Consider the following 16,066-nt stretch of genomic DNA (forward strand, 5'->3'; position numbering starts at 1 on the left):
CTCTTTTGAAATTTGACTATGGCTTGCCGGCAGAGTGGGAGAACGAGAGCGAGAGCGGGAACGAGAACGAGGACAGAGCACAGCAGGACACGGCTACCATGTGACGAACAATACCCCGAAACAGAAACAGAAGTCAGCGCTTGCACAAGAATATAGCCGGATAGTCCTGGCGCACTTGAGGCCCTGGCCCTGGCCCCGGCCCCGGCCCCGGCCTCCTTCCAGGAACAGATTCATCTTCCCTGAGGTTTGCTGGCAGTCAACTTTAATTGCTCGAAACAAAGGCGCTCACTCGCAGCTTTCCGTAGATAGTTGAAAGTTAAAGATTGTTTACTCATAGATTGCAGAGACACACATTTATTGAGACCCCTCAAAGATTATTTACATATTTTCCCTTAATTCTCGATTAATGGCAAACAAAACTCGCTTTTCGATGGATTCCTTGTGGCTCTCACAGGCCACTCCGGTCCAGATGATCACTATTCAAACATACAACACACAAAAGTGTATCTTCAATTCATTGCCCTGGCAAATTGTTTTTGCCTTTTATCCTTGTCCCCGCCTCCCCCCGCGGAAACCACACCCCCATTGTGAATGTCAAAACATAAGCGGGGAAAATAACTGCGCAGCGTAATCCACTCCCAGACTCAGGAATCAGGAATAACAAGTCTGGAATCTAGAATCTGGATTCTGAAAAATCTGTAACCAAGGGGGAGAAACAATCTGCACCCACTTCAATCTCAATCTGTTCGGAGGTCTGACCCAAGGGTTCCGCTCCGCTCCCCTCCCCTCCGTTCCGTTCCGTTCCTCGGCTTATGTGGGGTTCCTGGGGGTGCGGTCCACAAATCTACGGTAATAAAATTTAAATCACCCACACACTCGCCTCGGCAGCACCAGCATCCACTTGACGGAGATTGCGAGCGTTAAAAGTCGTTAACGACCCATGGCACCCATGTCGCTTTGGCAGGAAGCAGGCAGCAGGAAGGCAGGAAGCATCCCCCGAAAAAGCGCAACCCTCAATCAGAGACATATTTTACGCTTATGAACTGCAGATACAAAGATACAATTTAGCAGAGCCGCTTTGCCAAATTGATTCCGCCTCCCCCCACCACCCCAGCCACCCCGCCACAAGAGCGGCAGTCCCAAGTCCCAAAATCAATCGAGAGTCTCCGGGTTTTGTTGTACATTTATTTTGAATGAAATTTAAATATTTTAGTTTATCTGTATTTGTATTTGTAGTTTAAATAATTAATTTACATAGACGAAAAAAAAATAATAGAAGATGATAAATTGCTGATGCGGCGGCGGCTTATGGTCCACATACACATACATACATAAATCCATAAACTAGTCAAAGCACTAATCGGAGTGTGTGTGTGTGTGTTTTGGGGGTGCTGTGCGGGTGGGTGGGACTTATGCTAAGTATCTAAGTATCTGCACTAAGCCTACGTTCAAATAAAACAACAAAAACATATATAGTTTTAGTTTTCTTTGTTTTCTTTTTGTTTTTAGTCTGATAAAGCACTAGCGTCTAAAAGTATCTGTATCTGTATCTGTCTGTCTGTCCGTCTGTTTGGGGATAGCAAAAATAGATCGTGAAAGTATTCTAATGTACAAGATAGAGATAGAACTAGAGACCGGCTGCCGCCGTTCCAAAGGTATTCGCTTAGCTTTTTACATACAGTTTTCATTATCCATTGCCCCCCTCCCCGCCCCGCCCCGCCCCGCCCCGAAACATTTTCTCCCTTCCCCCCACATTTGCCGCGTCGTAATTGGACTAGAAATATATTATCTTCCTCTTTTCTCCGCTCTCTGCTCTTCGCTCTCTGCCATATCCATATAACTATAGTATATAGTATATATATATATATTTGTTGGGGGTGTTTTTTTTTTAGAATTGCATATAAATTTTCAACAAATAGTTTGAGATTTAATTTACTTATTTCCCCCTTAATCTGTGTGTGTGTGTGTGTGCTCGAAGCTTGTCTGTTGGTTAATATTCATTCAGAGATTGTTTTAGGATTAGCTTACTTACTGCCTAAGAAAAAAAACGAATTCTGCATACATACATATGTATACCCGTGTATATATACTATATATAGTATTGTATCCTCTACTAACTATTAAAAAAAAGTCGAAAAAAATATAAAGATCGTCCTCGTCCTCCTGCTAACATCCCATATCGAATATACTATTGTTGTATATACTGCATGATATACTTCCAGATCTTAAGCTAGCGACAAGCAATGTTTTTTGTTGAGTGCTCGATAAGTGTGTGTGTGTGTTCTGCTGGGTGGTTACGGGCATAGACATATAGAGAGTGCATCGAATATTTACAATTATACGAGTAATATCTTTATCTTTATCTTTATCTTCTGATAGGCAAGAGCCTACTCCTACTCCTACTCCCACTGCACCACTGCATCGATGCATCGCCATAAAATGTTTATATTTATTCCAGATGTAAGGTAATCACAAAAAAAAACATTATACATTATGCATTATAGAATATATTGTATATTATGTACGAGTATACTCGATCGGCTGATCAGCTGACCGACTGATCGATTGATCGATTGATCGATTGATCGACTGATTTTGATCACTCGTAGATATAGTTTAGTAAGCTGCTGGGGTTGCATAGAAATTCCAATTCCAGTTCCGACCAGGAACCCATTTCCGCTCAGTTGGTGAACAGAAAGGGTCCCAGCGACCCTCAGACCATCGGGGGCTTGATGTCCACCAGTGCGCTGGGATCGAGTCGGTCCAGGCGGTGCTCCAGCCCCGGACTACCCGCCGCCAAATGGTGGTGATGGTGGTGATGCAGATGGGCGTGCGGATGCTGCTGCTGTTGCTGCTGCTGCTGCTGCTGCTGCTGGGCGAACTGTTGCTGCTGCTGTTGGTGCTGCTGCTGCTGGTGGAGGTGCTGCTGCTGCTGCTGTTGCTGCTGCTGCTGCTGGTGGTGTTGCTGCTGCTGCTGCTGCTGTTGCTGGTGGGACTGCTGCTGGTGGGGCTGCTGCTGCTGATGCTGCTGGTGCTGGTGAAGCATCACCGGCGACCCGCCCGCGGCGACCATCTGGTGCGGCGAGGCCAGGTGCAGACCGCCGCCCAGCAGGTTGCTGGGCGTGCTAGATGCGCTATGCGCGTGCAGCGAGGTCGGGGTGCCGGGATGGCTGCCAGAGCCAGAGCCAGACCCCGATCCGGAGCCGGAGCCCGAACCGGAGCCAGAGCCGGAGCCCGAGCCGGAGCCGGCGCTGGTTGGGCCACCCCCGCCGCCACCGGCCGCGCCCGTCTGTTGGCCACTGGTCGCGCCGCCCAGCCCGTTGGACTCACCCGACTGATTGGCGGCCTCCTCAGAGTCGCTGCAGGACTCCGAGGAGCCCTTCTTAATGCCGTTCGGCGCCGTGCCGTTGTGCGTCTTCACGTGCTTAGCCAGATGGTCGCTGCGCATAAAGCGCTTGTTGCACACGGGGCAAGCAAAGCGCTTCTCGCCGGTGTGCGTCCTCAGATGCCGCTGCAGCTCGTCGGAGCGCGTAAAGCGCTTGCCGCAGAACAGCCAATTGCACACGAAGGGACGCTCGCCGGTGTGCCACCGCAGATGCGCCTTGAGATGCGACGTCTTTCCGTAGACCTTGCCGCAGCCCGGGATGTGGCACGAATGGATGTTCTTCTTCCGCAGATGCACGCCCGCCGGCCCCAGCCGCTCCGCCTCCTGGCAGTTGGGGCAGTCGCAGGTGGCGCGCCCCGCATACCGTCGCTGCGACCGGGGCGACGGTGTCGACGGCGTCGAGGCCTGTGGGGACACCGCCGCCGTGGCCGCTGCCGAGGGGGAGCTGTGCGGCAGCGAGAAGCCACCGACCCCCTGTCCGGGCAGCATGCTCTTGTACGTGTCCTGCAGCAGGTGCTGCCCGGAGCCCAGCAGGTGGGCCGTGTTCGAGAGCGAGTGCGAGAGGGCCGAGGAGTAGTCGGAGCCGGCGGCCGCGGCACTCGCGTAGTTGGCCATGGTCGAATGCATCCCGGCTGCAGCCGCGCTCCCCATATCCAGCCAGCTGCCCGCAGCGCTGTGCATGTCCCACCACCCGTTAACGCTGTTCACGCTGGCCGCCTCCGCGGCCTTGTGCGACACCGCGTTGAATGGCCAGTCGTAGGGGTGTCGCGAGTACACGGACCCGAACGCCGCCCCCTCCACCTTGCCCAGGAGCCCCTGGTGCATGTGATGGTTCTCCGCCACCATTCCCGCCGTCGAGGTACCCGTGTTCGGGAAGTACAGATCTCCGCCGTAGGCCGAGACGGATGCCGCCGCCGCTGCCGCCGCCGAGGCCGACACCGAGGCCGAGCCACTCACCGCCGCGCACGAGGAGGCCAATGGGCGACTGTAAGGATAGATGCTGAAATTACTCGCGAGTTGTATAGATCCAGCGCTGTGTGGGCGGTGCACGCACGCACAGTGGTCCCCAAAAGTATCAGTACTGGAGGAGGTGCCTGGATATGGATATGGATGCTGGATGGATGATGCTGGAGGTGGAATGAACGTTCGACGCACCAAAGTGTGCGCTCATCTGTGGTTAGATATGTTTCTGGTTCCTGGTCCGATATAATCCTCCTGTCTACACTCATACTGTCTCTGTATACCCTGAATTCCATCTTCTATTTGAATCCTCTTCTTATCCTTTCATTCATGGTCCGCTGATCAAGTATCAGGTTAAACCGTAGCATTGAACCCTAGTTTTGTTCGCCTTCGAGTATTTTTCTGGTATATTACTAGTATGTTTTCTGGTATGCCTATAACGATTAATTGCTCTTTAACGACATATATAGGTCGAATCGATTCTGATCAAATTCTAACTTGCACAATGCGACAATTGAAACACTCTCGTCTTGTCAGCCTTTGATATAAGATCCTCCTCCTTTGACCCCTCAAAGTCAAAATATGATCTATCTACCTTTTATAGGTCTATTCTCTCCTCAGGACCATTCTGGATTGTCTTTCTGCTAATCATTGCCTGTAGAGAGATGAGATTCCACCAGACCGCTACATCCATCCACCAGGACCCACCCAGGACCTCACCAGGACATCTTTGGAGACCACTGTGCGCCGTTGCGCTTCTTACCTAGCTGTGATGTTCACCATGGTGCTGGCGCTGGAGGAGAGGCTCCTCGACGACTGTCCTCCGCCGCTGGCGCTGCCGCTGGAGCTGGACGAGCTGGCCGCTGAGATGGCGCAGGGCGAGTGTTGGCCGGCGCTGCTGCCTCCTCCTCCGCCACCGCCACCGCCGCCGCCCCCTCCGCCGGAACTTCCGCTGCTGCCTGCGGCCGGGGAGTTGGGGCTCTTCTTCCAGGGATGGAATCCCTTGCCCACCGCCGCATCGGCGAGCGGGGGCGGTGATTTGTTGGACAGCTTGTTGCACTGGGCGGCCAGCATGGCCAGTGGTGTTCCTCTCAAGCTGGGATGATCCTGAAAAGCAGCAGAGATATCGGATGAGCAACGTGGGAACTGCGGGGGAATCGGGCATTACATTTCTTAATTAAGTCGCGTTCGGCAAACGCCGTTCGGGGTTTGGGGTTCGGGTGAAACTGCAAATTATTCAAATACAAATTAGTTATGCTCAATTTCGCTTCCTGCTGCCAGAAACCAAAAACCAAAACCCGAGAGAGTCCACAAGAGCCACACTAGCAGCTTCTAATGCCGCCGAAGCCGACGCCAACGCCAACGCCAACGCCAACGCCAACGAAGATTGTGAAGATGGAGAGATGGAGATGGGTCGGAGGATGACGACGACGATGATGATGACGGGCCCAGCAACCCACAAAATTAATTCGCCACGTAAATCAAAACTGAAATTCGCTTTTAACGCCGAGAATGGGCCGCGTTTTTACGGTCTGAGGATACCCTCGGAACTGACAGAGAGGGCTGCGGCTGTGCCGACCTAGAGAGGGCTCTCTGTCGAGCAGAGATTGTTTTGGGGTTGGCTGCATAAGGCTCCATAAGGGTATCCGTAGTGCGACTTGGCCCAGTCCTCCGGCAGACAGACATTTATAATCGCCCTGGACTCAAAAGGAAGTCATTAAAAGGCTGCCTGGACGCGGACTCCTTTGCTTAGCCTTTGCCCAAAACTAATTTTCAATTCCGCTTTTTGTCTAGCGGCTCCGCCCGACACTTGTCCAGGACCAAGACCATCTTGCGGCCCATTCCCAGGTCGTCTTCAGGAGCATCTATGCGGCTATCCCGCTCCCACACTAATTGCTGCCTGATTGACGACGGTCGAGGATTTGATATTGTGTGTGTGGCAGGAGCACAGCTTACAGGAGGAGGGATAGAGAGAGCGAAGGATCTCCAATCTGTGGTCTCTGATCCTCATCAAACACATTTCATGCCTGCACGGCAGATGCTTGAGATGCCATGGAAAAGAATTGTCAACAACAAGTCCAACCACTTGCCACTTGCCATGGTAAAAGTTGTTCAATCAAGCGATCGGGCGATCGAGCGATCGGGCTATGCACTGATCGAAAATGATTCCGGATGATTGGATATTCGAATTCAATGAATACCCAGTTTGGGGCACGTATTTTGCTCAGTGCAGCGCCAGCGCCAGCGCCAGGCCAAGTCTCGTGTGGCTGGTTGTCCGAAAAATTAAGTTAATGGTTTTCTGGCTGCCCGATCTTCCCGATTTACAGTTGTCTAGTTTGGCGCTTTTACCGTTGATTCCCCCACCCAAAACCACCAACAAAAAACGGGGACAGTGCGAGAGAGAGCAGAGAGAGCAGAGAGAGAGATAGAGAGAGAGAGAGAGAGCAGAGGGATCCACTGGCAACCGGCAATCAGGCTGTGATCGGGTCGGATCGGATCGGATCGGATCGGAATCGGGATCAGAGCCTCCGCGGAAGCTGCTCTTTTGGCCAGTAATTGGCCTCGACCCCAGATCCTCCCACAGCAGCCTCCTCATCCGCCGACCCCCATCCTTGGTCTGTGTTTCCGCATTGCAGTGTGGGGCTGGGGCCGGGGCTGGGGCTGCAACTGGGGCTGGGCTCTGTGGCACGTTTATGTCGCTGCCGTTGATTCTCAATTTGCCAATTTTCAATTCCACTTTGGGCATCCCCATCCCCAGCAGAGTCCTCCCTCCAGACAGGTGCTTTGGCAGCCTAATGACATCACCCATTCGAGAGTCGTGCAGCAGCAGCGCAAGCAGCAGCAGCAGCAGACAGTCAGAGCCAAAAGTCGAGAGCCACCGAACTACTTTGGCCTCTGTGGCGGCCGAAAAAAGGTAGAAAACAACAACAACAAAAAACAGCACTTAATTGGAGCAATTTCAACGTCGTGCAACTGCGCGTATGAGTAATGGCTGTATCTGTCTGTCTGTGTGTGTGTGCCACTGTGTCTAACTGTGTGTTTGTGTGTGTGGCATGAAAATTACACAAAATGATATCGGGGCAGAGGCAGGAGGCAGGAGGCAAGACTCAGAGTCAGAGTCAGAGTCAGAGTCAGTCAGTGAGTTAGTGAGTTAGTGAGTCGGTGGAGTTGGAGCAAATTAAAATGCAAAATGATTTGATTAATCGATCCGGAAGAATAGAGGAAGGGGAGGGGATACTGGGGGAAGCCCAGTACCAGACTCAGTATGTAGTCGTACTCTCCCATAAACTGTTTGCCTATCTTAAGGGTCTTTCGAAGATCATCTCTTATCTCGTGCCCCGTAGCCCCCATTGCCAGAAATCGTATCAGAGCACACAAAAAGTAGGACAAAAGTTAACAATTTGTTTGGCATTTATGCACCCTACGGGGGGCGCCTCTGGCGCCAGTCTGCCTCCATTCCCGTCGCACCCAAATTAGCCACTGCAACGCCCCCCCCACACAGCAGCCGCCCGGCGCTGGACAATGGCCAGAACAGGGCGATGGCGAGGGGGAGAAAGGGGAAGAGGAGAGAGGAGAGAGGAGAGAGGAGTCTAGACCCATATACTCGTACAATGTGGGCTGATGAATAATGAATTGGTTTTCGATTCTCGTGTGGCTGCAACACAGGGGCAACATCAAACAAAGAGCGACTTCTACCGCAACGAATTTAGATTTTTCACATTTTTATTGTTGTTTGCCGACACCATCCCAGGGGCAGAGCAGGGACGGTGGCAGGGTCTGCGGAGGTGGAAGATGCAACAAAGTGCACTCTGCTCTTGCCCCTTGCCCCCTGCCCCTGCCCCCTGCCCACTGCCTCATTGTAAATCATTAGCAGCGACACCTGCTGTGAAAATTATGACACCGCCTCCGATTGATGTGCACAACTTGTTGCCGCTACGCACACACAGCGACACAGCGACCCAGAGAAAGAGAGAGAGAGAAAAAAGAGAGTAACAGAGTGAAAGAGAGGGCAGCGAGGAGAGAGGTGAGAGGTGAGGCAGAGATAAAAGGTGCTGGAACCTGCAGCGCCATTTGCTGATAGCGCCCGCTGTGATCCGCATCGGGAGGGAGAGAGATCCCTGAGAGACCTCAAACTCCGGATTCGGACTCGGACTCGGAACGATGATGGGAACGGGTCACTGAATCCCCCCACCTCCCCGCCCCCTGGGGCAGTCACCTGCTGCGTTGACCGAATTTGTTTAGCTCGCGCCTTTTGATGGTCGCTCTCTCGTGTCCGATTCCCCGTCTTGTATCCGCTTTTCACCTCTGCAGCAGGCACCCGAAATGTCATTTTACTGTTTTAATTAGCCCAAAAGAAGGGACCACCTGAGGGCAACTGACTGTCAACCAATCGAAGGAACCAAATGGAAAGAGTCCTTGCGGAAGTCCTCTGAAAGAATTCCTCTTAGAGATTTCAGAGTATTGCTTGAAGAGTTTCGGAATCTACTGCCATAACATGCCATTTTGCTTCCTAGTTTCCACACACACACACACACACACGCACACACGTGACTTTCTCCCCGTAAAAGCACTGCCATAAAAGCCAACTATCGATGACAAGCAGCGGTGCCAATCCATCAATGCCCCATACCACCAATTGGCTTCTTGGCTAATCCCCAAACTTTGTGGCACAGTGTGTTGCAACCGCACAGCACCTCATCAACAGAGGCACAGGCACAAGCAGGGCCAGATGCAGAGGCAGAGGCAGAGGCAGAGACAGAGGTACTCAAAATGTTTTTAACTCGAAAACTCCGGCGCCAAAATGCAAATAAAACAACAAACACAGAACATAAAACATAAAACGGCGATGCGAGGCGATGCGAAAATAAAAGAAACTTTAAATTGCGGCAAACGAGGAAAGATCAGGCAAAAGAAGAGGCAGCTCTGTGGCTGTGGCAGTGGCTGTGGCAGTGGCCGATGAGGCGCGGCAAGAGAGCTACCCGAATACGCTGCCAGATACCGCTGCCAGAGACTTCTTCGCGAGGAGCAGACACAATTTTCATAGGCAATTAAAAAGAACGTTCATTGGTTTCGATTTTGCTCTCTGGCGGCTGCTCCTCCATTCGGAAGCCAGAAGAGCAGTCGGACGACGAAAGGCTCCAGGCAGTCGACAGTCCAGTCCGGTCCGGTCCACAGAAAGCAGCAGAAAGGATCCAGCCTCTCATCCTTCCATTAGCATGTAAAGTGTAAACTAATGGCTTTGATTCTGATTCTGCACCCAGTACCCAATACTGAATACCCAGGGAGTACCCAGGGAGTACCCAAGGGAGCACCAGGGAGCACCCTGGATGGAGGAGAAGCTCACAAATTAAAAGCAGCGTGGGAACTGAGCAACTTCTGTCCAGAGAATCCAAAAGTTTATTAAAAAACGAACCCCCCTCCCCCCACCACCCCTCTCAAGAACAGAGCTCTGGACTAAGTAGCTGGACTGGACTCCTTTCTTCCCTGTCCGACGGCGAGACCGAGACTTTGTCTTGGACTCTGCCGTGGATGCAGGACCGAGTTCCTTGGAACTGGTCTGCGTCTGGGTCTGGGTCTGGGCCTGGTCTGGGGATCGTGCCCTACCTCGTATCTCGTACCCGTACCCGTACCCGTACCGTTCCCATAAGTAAGCCATACACGAAAACTCATTAACAATGACGCTCCAAAAAACAACATCCAGCCAGAGCCAGAGCCAGTGCCAGTACCAGTGCCAGAGCCAGGAGATGATGCCGAACGAGGATGAAGTAGCCAGGCAAAAATTAATGGAGTTTCCAAAGCCCCAGACTTTTTCATCATAATTTTTATTATTATTATTCTTTTTCGAGCTCTTTCTTATCTGCAGCGGCTCTTGCTGCTGCTTCCTTTTTTTATTATTATTTTTGAGAAATTTTTCAAAAATCAAAATGGAAACGGCAGAGGGGCACGAGGCACCACCTCATGGGGATACTACGATCTATAAATACTCTATAAGTACGTGAAGCGACTTTTAAGGCCTAGACCTTCGAGCAATGGAATTTCTACAGAGATTATGTCTCAAAACTGATACGAGTATTTCGACTTTTGGCATAGGGTACACATCCATAGATGTTCAGAGGCCGAAACTGAAGCTGAAGCTGGGGCTAAGATAATTATGGCCGCTTTATAGGGACTGCTGTCATACACCCAAATTGATGAACCGCATTAAAGTGTCTTTAATGTGCGGCAACAACTGCAGAGGGAGGAGGAGTTCTGCTTCTTCCTTCCTCCCTCCTCCTTCCTCGTTCTCCTCCTGCTCTGCTGTCTACAGGATTTTAATTTCGAGAATGCTTTAATTTTATGTTCGAGCACTTTGCTGCTCATTTGGCTGGGCATTCGCTTCCATCGGATGCGCATCATCAGTCGCAGCATATCCTGGCGCTACCAAGCACTCACGCCCCAGACCACGCCCTCACCCACGCCCACACCCTCTGGAATATCCATGATTAACTGACCGCTCATTAGAGCCACATGACATTCTCTATGGGCCCCAAACCTCCCATCCTCTGGTCTGGTCTCTGGTCTGGGGCAATGTGGGTTGGTGGCTGGTGGGCGGCGGGCGGCGGGCGGCGGGTCACATTTAATGTGCCTCGGATTGCAATTAATTTGAACTCGAACTTTGCTGAGTGCCTGTGCCTGGGCCTGGGCCTGGGCCTGTTCGGGTGTTTAAGTTCAGGACCAGTTCAGGCCGTAATTGGGGTTGATTATGATTTCGACTTCGAGGAAGGGCGAGGAATACGAGCCCTGGACTTGCCGAAAGCTAGGATTTTCCATATGTCACCCATGGGCACCGCCGGCACCCATGAAGAAGTGTCTTCCTCTAAACATTCCCTGCACATTGGGGCTCTCCCTCTCTCGTAACAGTATTCCTTCCCCTACTGCCATTCGTTCTCTTCCCCTCTCTTCCCTTCTGATGACGTGTTCAACTCACATTACACTTAGAGCCTGCTTAAAACTTCATAAAACTCGCACAACTTTCAGCAGGAACGAGGGATTGGAGTAGTGGAGGTGGAAGTGGAAGTGCAAGTGCAAGTGGAAGGGGACTTGAAACCAAATAAACGCTGACAGGCAACAAGAACCACACATTTGCAATGTCATTAGCTTGCAACAGCAGATGGTGTGCCCAAACTCGAGACAGAAAGCAATCGAAAGTTTATCGAGCCACCTGGCCACACTGCTCTGGCGATCCCAGATCCCAGGTGCCAGATCCCAGATCTCAGATCCCAGATCTCGAGTACATATACAATATAGCGGGGATTTACTATAAAGGCATAGCATATGCATACTTCTACGAGTACTGGTACTTGTACTCCTATAATTACTCACTAGTTCGTGGGTAATTTATGCAATTTATGAGCCGCTTTCATTGCGGCAATTAAATCAAATCAAATTAATTGAATTATGTGTGTGGTGTGCAGCTCTCAAAGGTGTTGTTCCTGTGTAGCTGTTGCTTTTGCTGTAGCTGTAGTTGTTGCTTTGGTTTCCACTGTAGTTGTTTCTTTTTTTTTATTCGTTGCTATTGAGTGCCTGTCCCTGCCGCTGCCCCTGCCCCTGCCACAGAGAGAGAGGCAAGGTTTGCATGTCTGCGCCATGTCTGCGGGCTAAACAAAAGCTAAAAAACCACACAGCAAAATAAAGACAAAACATTTGCCACAGGCCCAACAACAACAACAACAACAGCAACAACAACAAAAAGATACATTAAAAATGCAAACAACATTTCTGTCACTTCCGAACTAGACGAATGTGGAATGCCCTTTTCCAACTTTCAGTCCGATCCTTCAACCTATAAGAATATTCCCTAATCCTCTAATGATCCTCTGGGGAATGATCTTTCCTGCAAATGCTAAAACCTCTCCTCTCACTCAGACGATCCCCTGGGAGTGCCCCAGCAGAAGATGCACACCACAGATGATGTCATCCGCCCATCAAATACGAGTAGTTAGCACCAGAGATCAGAGTAGTATAGTAGTAGAGATCCATCCCCCAACAATCACGCCGACAAATTAGCATCTCCATCTCCATCTCTGCTGAGTTGTCGTTGTCGTTGTCGTTGTTTGTGGTTTTCCCAGAGAGTTATGGCAGCTGATGCTGATGCTGATGCTGCTGCTGATGCTGCTGTTGATGCTGATCTCTAATGATCAGTCATAGGGTGATCATTTAGAGTGCAAATCAAATTAAGTGAAATTGCCGAGTATTAGCCTAATCGTTTGTCAGCCATCGGGCGGGGCAAGGGGGGCGAGTTATCCACCTGCGATCTGCTGCTAGTACATCAATCAATGATCCAAGTGCACTACTATATTATACGAGTAGTCCGACAAAGCGAATGAGGAACAGGGAATGCCTGGGCCTGGGCTTGGGCTTGGGCTTGGGCTTCGGCAGCGATCGATTCGATATAAAAAATTAAAATTTTTGAAACTTTTCAGTTGAAAGCTTAATTTTAACAAATATTTACACGAACAGATAGAATCTTCAGCTCATTTTGTTTATAGTATGAGCAAATTTAAACGTCGCCGCAAGCTGTCCGATGCTCGATGCTCGATGTTCATGTCGATGGTCAGGCATTCGACGATCATCATGATGCGAGGGGCACTGGCACTGGCACTGGGACTGGGACTGGAATCTTGGATGGCTGGATGGTTAAGCAGACAGAGAGCCCCAGAGCCACAGACCCGACAAGTTAGTCAAGAGTCAAGAGGTGGATCGATCCGATCCGATGCGAGGCGATGCGAGGCGAGGCGATTCGAGGCGAGTCAGTCAAGTCGAGTCAACGCGATTCACTCACTCACTTAGTCGGCCAGCAACTGAGCGACTGTCTGGGTATCTGTGTCTGTGTCTGTGTGCCAGTCAAGGTGTGTACCTGTGTGTGTGTGTTTGTGTAGGCGTGTGCAGCTGTGTGTCTTCATTAGCATAATGAGTTTGATTGAAAGCCAACTTGATATGGATATTGATATTTATGGCCAGGCAATTGATTGACTTTGTCTCTCTTGAAAATACATGATTCTCGCCGTGGTATCACAGAAGTTAATCTATCGATTACTCCATCGATTACCAACGATGAATGATTCGATTGAGGATAAAAACCGATTCAAAAGAGTTAGTATGGCTTGAGAGTTAGTGTTCAGAATAATGCCTTTTCTTAGAAATCTTATCGGAAAATCGATGACTGTACCGCTGTCCCTTTGTGAGATTCACGTGGAACCATTGGAGTGAGGAGCAGGAGAGATACCAATGGCTGAGGGAGATGGATGGATGGATGGACTAAGTGCCGCTAAATGCTTGAAATGGCGCAGTAGGAGACCAAGGTCAAAGGACAAGGCCGACAATGAATGAGGGGAAGGAAAGAAGGGAGGACCAGAAAGAGGAGGCAACTGCCAAATGGCCGTGATGGATGGCTGAGAGTGAGAGAGGGATGCTTTGAGGATGCGGATGCGCCACCCCATGGCGTGCTGGGAACGACAGCCAAATGTGCAATTTTTGTAACAAATTAGCGGTCTATCAGGGGGGTAGCTCTCTCTCACTCTCCTCACTGTCCCTCTCTCTCTTTCTCTCCTCTCCTCTCCTCCCCTCTCTTTCTTTTTTTTATCCTCTCAACGATTATCGCTGCAGGATGTCGCTGGCGAGTGTGAGAGAGAGAGCTGGCAATAATCCCGCAGTTGATCCTTGAAATCCTTTAATGCGAGTGCACACGCAAAAAGACATTTGCTCTAAATCTGCGCTCTAATGAGGTCCTCGTCCCGAATGCTGTACGCTGTACGCTGTACGCTGTCGAGATCAAGTGCGATCCTGGACAAACATCACACACACACGCACACAGAGACACACACACACAGACACGATTCGAGGCCCAAACAAGCGGCTCAAGCGGACAAAGCCTCCATTGTGCTGCACCACTTGACCGAACCACAACACGACACACAGGACACTCGAAAACACTCTCAGAATCCGGGGCCAGGACAATGGGCCAGGACAAAAGCTGGCTCCTGGCTCTCTATTATTTCCATTCTTGTCCTTTCTTTTTCTTTTGGGTAAACAGAAACCCGGGCGCACTTGATTCTGAAACTGTGCCAGAGCCAGAGCCAGAGCCAGAATCGGAGCCACAGACGGGACAGGGCCTAAAACAACATGGCAATGCCCGAAACTTTAGGCCAATGCGGAATTCCTGCAAATTCTGATGCAAAAAAAAGGGAGAAAATTAGGAACATCCTTTGAGCGTTTTTCACCCGAAATTTCCCTCTTTCAATCTCTCAATCTCTCTCTCTCTCTCTTTCTCTCTTTCGACGAATGCCCCGAGTGCAGACACACTTAAAAGCTAGTTTCCTGCCACGCCCATCAGCCGCCCCAACTGCAGTGGCACATAGCCCCCTGCCGCCTTGCCCCTTGTATGTGTTATCATTAAAACCACGCGAAAAGTGTTCTAATTGCAAAACTTTTGCCATGCCACATGCCCCTGCCCATGCCGCATGCCAGGGCCCAGGCAAAGAGCCGCTCTGACTGCGACTGCGACTGCGGCTGCGGGGCTGCTCCTGTGCCGCGTGTTTGTGGTAATTGCAAATTGCAGTGGCATGCAGCACTATGCTGCAGCCCCACCAACCCGCCACCCCACCACAAAGCCCAGGAAACAGCCTGGCCAACAAGCACACACACAAGCGGAGAGGGGCATTGCCACAGAGGCCTCAGAGAGTGGAACAGGCGGCGACTTTTTTAATTAAAAGTGACGAGTGTTTAATAAGTGCCGGGATTACACAAACACCCCTCACCCTTCCATCGTTCCATCTCTCTATGTGCTCTATCTTTACGATTCCCCTAAATGGAATGCGCAAAGATCTGACCAATGAATCTTGGGAGAACTCCACCGACATCTAGTCCCAGTTCCGATCCCTCTTCAAATGAGCAGCGTTTCCTCTGGGAGAAATCCCTGCTTGCAATTCCGATTTTCCGACTCCAACTAATGCATTTCTCTCATGTGAGAGGCCATTCCTGGTGACTGGTGACTGGCGACTGGCGACTGGCGACCGGTGACTGGCGTGACTCGATTAATGGTTGTACAATGTGCAATCAGATTTGTTTCGTATATGGCCTGGCATTGTTTGGTTAGCAGCGATATCGGGCGATATCTGCTAGTAACTGGGCCAGCAGCACGGTGCAGTATGGCCCATTATCTCGGGCCAGTTTAGCGGAGCAAATAAGCAGCTTTCGGACGGAAAGAGCTGCTTAAATGGCCAAATAAATAGACAAAAACCCAGTTCGTGCCAATGGCATATAAATACGGTCATCTCTCCGGCCTGCCCAGTATACATGCACCCATATATCTCTGTCCCTCTGTGGGACATGGGAACATTTCATTGTTGTTCTGCTAAAGTGCGACAATTTGTGTTAAACAAAAGACTCGGACAGCCAAAGAAACGGCAGCAGCAGGAGCTCAAGGAGGAATTGGGGGCCATCTCCTTTCATACGGAATGTGTTTATAATTGGATATGCAAATCAATTTGTTGCTGCTGTTGCTGCTGTTGCCGCTGCCCCGAAATGTTGATAAATTGCAAAACGCATCCCATAAAATCGCTTTCAACCGGTCGGTTCCGTTCCTCTCCGTTCGGTTCGTTTTGCTCGTTTCGAAGAAGATTTTGGTTCAGTTTTAGCTCCGATCTTCGGAGATGGTTTACTTATGGAATACTCTATATGTTA

General features: G+C 50.6%; 1 protein-coding gene across 4 annotated transcripts in view; it reads right to left on the reverse strand.

The window, feature by feature from the left end:
• Window positions 1–1,165: 1,165 nt before the first annotated feature.
• The window catches only part of LOC108164837 (transcription factor Sp9), a 29,454-nt gene continuing 14,553 nt past the window's right edge, over window positions 1,166–16,066 (reverse strand). For 3 of the 4 annotated variants that reach the window (XM_017300761.2, XM_033391868.1, XM_017300762.2), the window contains exons 3-4: window positions 5,109–5,452; window positions 1,166–4,385 (exon numbers count right to left, since the gene is read on the reverse strand). In XM_017300761.2, the coding sequence (XP_017156250.1) occupies window positions 2,714–4,385; window positions 5,109–5,452 (2,016 nt within the window). In that variant the 3' untranslated portion in view covers window positions 1,166–2,713. The remainder of the gene's footprint in view (window positions 4,386–5,108; window positions 5,453–16,066) is intronic. The other variant, XM_017300763.2, reaches the window with a different exon arrangement.

This window comes from Drosophila miranda, chromosome XL (assembly GCF_003369915.1).
Source record: "Drosophila miranda strain MSH22 chromosome XL, D.miranda_PacBio2.1, whole genome shotgun sequence".
NCBI classification, from domain to species: domain Eukaryota; kingdom Metazoa; phylum Arthropoda; class Insecta; order Diptera; family Drosophilidae; genus Drosophila; species Drosophila miranda.